The sequence below is a fragment of the Austrofundulus limnaeus genome, unplaced genomic scaffold, assembly GCF_001266775.1.
Source record: "Austrofundulus limnaeus strain Quisiro unplaced genomic scaffold, Austrofundulus_limnaeus-1.0 Scaffold228, whole genome shotgun sequence".
NCBI lineage: Eukaryota > Metazoa > Chordata > Actinopteri > Cyprinodontiformes > Rivulidae > Austrofundulus > Austrofundulus limnaeus.
In genome coordinates, this window is record NW_013952630.1 from 307,480 (window position 1) to 314,881 (window position 7,402).

A 7,402-nucleotide genomic window follows, 5' to 3' on the forward strand; every position below is an offset into this window, starting at 1 on the left:
GTGTGTGTGTGTGTGTGTGTGTGTGTGTGTGTGTGTGTTAAGAGATGTAGACTTGCATTTATAGCATTGCAAATACATTATTTTAAGCTTTATGTAAAGCAGAATGTATGCCTGAGGGCAAATTTTACAGTTTGCGATGCTTTAGTTTTAGTGCAAAAGAAAACAAAACCAAAACACTTACGTCTTTCCCTGGTGTTCCTGTCAGCCCTTGTAGACCAATTTCTCCTTTCTGACCTTTTTCTCCCTAGATGAAGTCAGCGAGAAGCATAAAGGGTTAGAATTTAATTGCACAATCATTAAAGAGTCACATACTGATAGTTAATCACCAAAAAAAAAAAAAAAAAAAATTCTAACTGCTCACCTTGTACCCAAGTGCTTCACCCCAGTTGGAAGCCGTTCCCTGTGGAGAAAAGCAATGGCAATAAGGCCCAGATCAACGACTTGGATATAAAAAAGAAACAAAATGCACACACTACTGGAGTATGGCAAATGCTGTGACCAGTCAGCAAGACATATGGTCTACTGGCAGGAAGCTGTTGCCCCACTAACTCACACACAAACACAACCACACAGTTTAAGAAATAAAACATATATATTAAGCAGTTTGAGGTGAATACAGGTGAACAGTTTGTTCAGAAATAAATTCAGACCACCTTCAGATTTTGGATTTTTGTTGTGTTGCTGCCTAATTCAATAACTGTTCATTTATTTATCTTTTCTTACTAAACTACACTCACAACCCGAGAATTACAATAGCTTCACTCTGGTGCAAAACTCTCCAAAATCAGCTTCATGGACTCAAACTGTGAGTAACAGGATGCTCTGGCTAAATTAAACCATTGAATTGCTTATCTATAACTTTAAATGCTGTGTTTGAAGTAAATCTGATACTTCTCAATACCATCCATTCTGTGAAGCATGATGGTGGCAGCATCATGATGTGGGAACGTTTTTCAGCAGCAAGGACTGAGAGACCATCAGGCAACAACACAACACAATTTCAAAATGTGGAGGGGGTCTGAATACTTTCTGAACCCACATTTGAATCAAACAACTTTTATTTTCCTACTTACACATAATGTAAGTGCAGTCTCAAGTCTGTTATAGTCTAACACATGACTATAGCTCACAACTGGTAAACACAATAAACAAATAAAGAACATCACTATTCTCACTGCATAATTATCACTGGGTATGTGTGCCTGAAAACAAGATTTTGCATTTCAAACAAACTTGAAAGCAAAAAGGGGTTAGTCGAGGTAACTATGGCTTTCTGCAGTAACCTGCAGCAGAACTCTGGCACTCACCGACTCGCCTTTCTCTCCCTTTTGGCCTTTGGGTCCTTCAGTGCACTGAGGTTAGAGACAGTTGGTTGGCACATGTTATCACACATCACTTTTGGCACACAGTTCAGGCTTACTGTGCTGCGTGTAGAGCAACAGAAGAGTACTTTTTTCTGCAAGAGAATCTGCACGGCATATGACTGGGACATGAAAGATGTTACTTACTGGACCTGAACTGGTGCCAGAACAGTCATCACCCTAAGATAGAGAGAGAGAAACATTGAATAAAAGCTTTTGGGTAAGAGAGAAAATTCAAAAGGCTTAACAATGCATTGCTGTGTTTGGTATACACATCCAGCATTGTGATATATTTCAGCAGCATCAAAGTGTTTAAGTGCTGGTCCTGTTGATACATGTGTTGACACTGCAAATCCCATTAAGTTCAGTTTTTACTCACATCTGGGTTGCTTTGCATACATTTTATTTTTACACTCACCCGGTCACCTTTTTCTCCTTTCAACCCAGCAGCTCCACCAAAGTTTACAACCTGCATAACACACACACCCACCCAACACACAGTTATACACTTTGCGGTTTAATACCTGTAACTACAGGAATAAATGCAAGTAAAGATCAGTGATCCTTACATTTTCCTCCCTACTTGGGAGTAAACAACCTGCACACTACAGACAGATACAAAGGAGTAAACAATCGTTAGTATTTTATTAGATACCTATACGGAAGGAGACTGGGGACTGTCTTGTAGTTTTTGCTTTTGCCTGGCAGTGGCACTCTTGCACAAAAACTAAACATTTGCCGACTGTGCTGCTGGAATGCAGCTGCACACTAACATCCACGTACGCACACAAACAACACACGCATGTCCCATTGGAGCAGGAGATCAATAGGAATGTCTGATTCCCACAGCACAGGAGCGAGGAGACCAGCTGCTCCTCCAGGAGGGCACAGACAAGCACACAGTCGCATGCACATGCCAAATAGGGATGGCAGTAATAAATAACTGAAGCGTTTTCAGCGGAAGCGGGTAATTAAAGCTGAATTACCGCAGTCTGTGTTTCTGGGAGTGTTGCTTTCACACACCAGGAAGTTTGCAATATGCTGAAGCTGTGACTGCGAGCTTGCTGAGACGACGAAAGCGAGCTTGTAACAGCACAGAGACAACGTGTAATGTTGCCTCTTCTCTCCAACCCACCACTCTTGCTCTAGAGTTACAAATCTCCCAATAGCTGCCTAAGCCAGCTGCAGTGACGAGCCACTTTTTCCAGATTCTCATATGTGAATGTGAGTTTGTTCAAGTAAAAAACAAAATAAAAAAACCATGCACTTACAGTAAAACTTCAAAAGCAGCAACTGTTGTTAATCTTCAATTTGACTTCAAAATGAGAGAAATATCATTTTATTGTCTCAATGTGCTGTCTTGTCTACTTTTTTTTTCCTTTTTTAACATATAATGATACAATAAAATACAGAAACAAATGTGTCTCATATAGGATTTGGCATTTACATTTATACTTTAAGTTTCAATCCATTGTTTCCATAGTAAATATCATGGATCACCAACTACAGGCAAGAGATTAAGTTTTGCAATAAATATAATCCCTTTACAGCATATTAAATCTCTGTACGGCACACAAACGGTGACCTTTTTGATATTCATACATACTCATTTTGTGCTGTTCTAGTGTGTCAGAAAAAAAAAAGTTCTGGATATAACATCAAAACGACATTCAACGAATGCATGTATCATTACAGGGATTTTCTTCTGCTCAAGTCTGTTGTGGTGTAACTGACTTAGGTCATGCAATTGTTACACTTTTGCTATGTAACACACTAGCAAAAGTGATAATTTAGTATAAAAGGGGGATTTTTTATCTTCTATCTGACAAAAAAAATAGGTTTCAAACAATGATAATCCTATCAAGTCTAACAGGAATCTCTCAGTTTTAGGAGGCGTGTAAACAGCTGCATGTTTACCAGATAAACATTAATATGATGCCAGAGGTTGAAATATGAATTTAGCTTTTTTTTTCTGAATTAAAAAAAAATCTAACTAAACTTTCTTCAACTTTTAAATAAAATAAAATAAAACTTTTTGGGGGGGAATTGTTGTTTTAACAAAAATATTAAAAAAGTTCCAATCTCCTGCCAAAGCACAACAAAATAAGAGCACAATCTTGCATGAGATCATTGCTAAACATGAAGTCCTGAATATATGTGTCTCTATGGGTTGTTAAATCCCTGCTGTACAACAATATGATGTAGAAGTAAAACTATTCTGAGACTGTAACACTGGCGTCAGTGTCAGTGTTTTTCTGCTGGAGCCTTTTGACTTGCAACACCAATAGGCGCTGATGTAGAGGGAACAGAATAGAAGAAGAAAAATAGCTGATGAGGCATGACATGAACACTGATGAAAATTGGCTTCTGACTGAACTTTGGGATTAACAAGCAGGAATCCAAAACCACCTCATATGCAGGTCATTTACTATTATAATAGTGCTCATTCAAATGCCTGTTCGGTGTATTTGTTGCTATTGTTGAAGCACTGCACAACATTTACACCCGCATTATCTTTAGAATTCTATAGGTCGCGCATTATCTTTTGCCTAAAAAGAACAGCCTGGGTAATTTAACCAAATTAAATCGACTTTTGTTTCTTCATCAGTTTGTGCCTCCAGTGGCGGGGCCAGTCGTGCGCTCCAACCCAGGTAATAACCTACATTGAGGAAGTCGGGGAGAGTCAGCCAGATAGATTAGTAAGCACACACAGGAGCAACATAATGAAGCGTCTGGAGTTTTGTATTCTATTTGTGAACAGAACATGCCTATTGTAGGTGAACGACAAAATTAATAGGCAGCCGCAACTCCCCGACTGAGACCTTGCACATAATGAGGCGTAAATCAGTTCTCAGTCAGCCAGTGTTTGAGAAACGCAGGAGGAAGCGAAGACAAATGCTCAACAGATTTAGCCTACATGTTGTCCTCTTGTTTAAATTCCAACAGTCACTGCAAGTCTCTCGGTAATCCTGGTCCCTGCACTGGGTTGGGGAAAGTGCATGTACTGGATTGCCACTCTATTTTAAGAGAACCCTCAGTTCATCTAACTTCCTTATCATTTTGTGAACAGTAGAAGGAAACTGGAGCATGTGTGAAGGACATGCACTTTTTTTTTCTTTTCGAACCAAAGGCTGAGTAAGCTATCTCACAAGCCTCGTTAAAAAAATAAAATAAAATAAAGCTATATTGTTAAATCACTTGTATATAAGTGAATCATGATGCTTACCTTTTCTGCAAGATCCTTCGATGGAAAGAAATCCTGTTGGCACAAATAAGCAAACAAATAAAAATTAATGTGGCATCTTTATATTGCCTTAATGCATATACAATGTGACTTTATTTGTTTATTTTTTATTTTGTTATGGGGGAACTGTTGTTCTCTCGCTGCATGTACAGTGCATTATTTTAAATCTTGTAACCATTGCAATGCATTGCATCAGATAAACAACAATAAAAGATGAAATGGGGGCCATCTTGGTTGCACACGTGGGTCATTAGCATTTATTCTTTACCCTGTAAAAGAAGAAAATATAGATGAAAGAGGAGCGAGAGGACGAGAAGTATCGTATCCCATGAGCCCTGGGGTATATAAAGAGACAAAGCTTGCTGTGCACAGAATAACAAATTGGATTTGAAAACAAAACAAGCAAACAAACAAAAAAAAAAGAACAAGGAGGTAGAGAAAGAACTGGACTGGGTGAAAACAACTGGTCCAATAGCAAGTTAGAAAAAAAAAGTTTTGGTAAAATAAAATGAAAAAAGTTATTTTACAGGTGCTGCTGTGCTTCGTCATAAAAAAAGTCAAGTAGACGTGGAGGGAAAAAAAAAGACAAAGAAGACTTTGGATCTTTGAAGCCTAGGTGACCTTTCAGCTGGGAACTGGGTTGAAAGCAAGAAAGGGGAAAAAAGAGGCTTACAGTGCGGCAAGAAAAGGAACGGTGAGGGTGAGATTTGTCTTATCTCAGGAAGGCAGTAACTGCTGTGACCCCCACACACAGACAAGCAATCTGCACATAACCCTGTACTGAACCCATATTTGATACTAGCTGCAAAGAAAGGTTGTTTGACATCACTAGAAGATGGGGTTCAGTGCTGTGGGTCAGAGCAGTCAATTATGCCTCTTGTATCCCACTGCCCTGCTGCTGAGGCAACTATTACAAATTGCTACAGAAAAAAAAGTTATTCAAGCCAACAGAACTGCATGCTAATCTTCGTAAAGACTAGAAATTGCCAAAGATGGCAAACGTTAGACTTGGATTTGAGTGAAGCTTTTCAGGTTTTTTTTCTCTTTTCTTTGTTTTGTAAGCCACCTGAGCAGCTGCTAGCTTCATGTTTGTATAGTCCCATAAGGAAAATTAAAATCAGTGACCTCCCTCTTTTTTTATTTATTTTTTGCAGTAAAACAAGTAAGAGTAACATCAATGATTATTATTATTATTTTTCTTTTTAATTTTTCTAAATCTAGTTAACACATTTAATGCAACTCCAGTTTTATTCTCTACTGAGCCACAAAGAATGGGGCACCAAGTGTAAACTAAAATGAAATAAAAAAGTGACACTAATACCTTTTCAATATTTAACTCATTTTCTGAGTGTAAAATCCAGTTCAAAATTTTCTACTAACATTTAGTTATTTAGCTCGCAGTTCCTCAATTTGGCTATTTTTTACTAAATGTACTAAATGTAAATTTTATGTCTTCTGTGCAAATCTAAATACAAAAGTTAAATCTTAAATATTGTGGTTGAAGTTTACATATAAACATTTCTGAATGGAACGCAGTTTTTGCCATTGGTTGGCGGCATTTGTTATGACGTCATCATCCTGAGACAAAAGCTAATGCCACAAACGCCGCTAAGGCTGCAAACGCATCCCTACATAACATTAAACGTCAGTTGCGGCTGGTGTCTGAGTTGCACTTCAAACTGCCGAACCACAGGTACCATTCCTGTTATTTTCATGGTTTGAATTCAAAATTTAAACGCCATCTTCAGCAGTGTTAGCAGTGTTAGCTTTTGTCGCATAATGATGATGTCACAACAAAAGCCACACACCAACACCAAATTGTAAGAACAGTGAGCTAAATAATAGTATACTGTTTGTGGAAATTTTTGAACTAGGATTTTACACTCAGAAAGTGAGCTACATAATTAAAAATACTTTATGTTAGTGATGTTTTTAAACATTTTATTTACCACTTGGTGCCCCATATCACAGGGTTTCGTGCAAATTCCCCAGCTCTAATTAGCAGAACTGCATAGCCAATCCATATTAGGCAACTTAAACAAAAAATAAAATAAAAAAATACACATCCTCAGAAGTTGGGCTTTCCACACTATATTTAACCCACGGTGAACCTTGTGTTTCACATGTGCAGAGCACCCAACATTCCATACATACAGAGCTTAATGTGCTGTCACTTAGCGAGGCTTTGTTTAATCAATGGAAGCTGTTTTGTGGCTTTGTAACATCTGGGCTGCACACTAGAATCTTAGATTTCACAGTCCATTTATTGTGTAAGAAAACTGATGTACAGATGTAAATGGTAAGTAAGACCTTGAGTTCATTTGTGCTTGTATGTGCCTGCATGAGAGCAAAGACAAAAAGTAAAACCAATTTAAAAATATGCCAATGGAATAGAAGAAATGTGTTGTTGAACACATTATAATATAGAGAGATTGAGGGAATTTTATTAGGCTAAAAGCATATTCACATTAGCGTTTAACAAATCTTCCACGTCTAGAGGGATTTGTCGGTTTTGTCGATGCTATTTTGTTAAAAGAATCCAGGTGAGAGTGGAGCATTTGTTGAAATGTCACACTGCTGAACACATGGCAGAGGCTCTCATTTTATTTCTGCTTTCTTTTTTATAATTCTTAGCAAAGTCTGTCTAAAATGTGTAAAAAATTTGAAGCTTGGTAATTAAAAACAGTAGGTGTATGCTCTGTCATCTGATGTGTTAAGGTTTACAAGTCTCAAAGCCTTTCAACTTGAAAAGTCCTAAAGGCCTTTGAAGTCGTTTATATATACAGTATATATAAAC

The 7,402-nt window shown here is 37.8% G+C and overlaps 1 protein-coding gene across 1 annotated transcript in view; it reads right to left on the reverse strand.

The window, feature by feature from the left end:
- The window catches only part of col16a1 (collagen, type XVI, alpha 1), a 111,961-nt gene that overhangs the window by 51,349 nt on the left and 53,210 nt on the right, over nucleotides 1–7,402 (reverse strand). The window contains exons 9-14 of the mRNA XM_014019732.1: nucleotides 4,588–4,620; nucleotides 1,780–1,830; nucleotides 1,509–1,541; nucleotides 1,308–1,352; nucleotides 362–400; nucleotides 182–244 (exon numbers count right to left, since the gene is read on the reverse strand). Coding sequence (XP_013875186.1) covers nucleotides 182–244; nucleotides 362–400; nucleotides 1,308–1,352; nucleotides 1,509–1,541; nucleotides 1,780–1,830; nucleotides 4,588–4,620 — 264 coding nt within the window. The remainder of the gene's footprint in view (nucleotides 1–181; nucleotides 245–361; nucleotides 401–1,307; nucleotides 1,353–1,508; nucleotides 1,542–1,779; nucleotides 1,831–4,587; nucleotides 4,621–7,402) is intronic.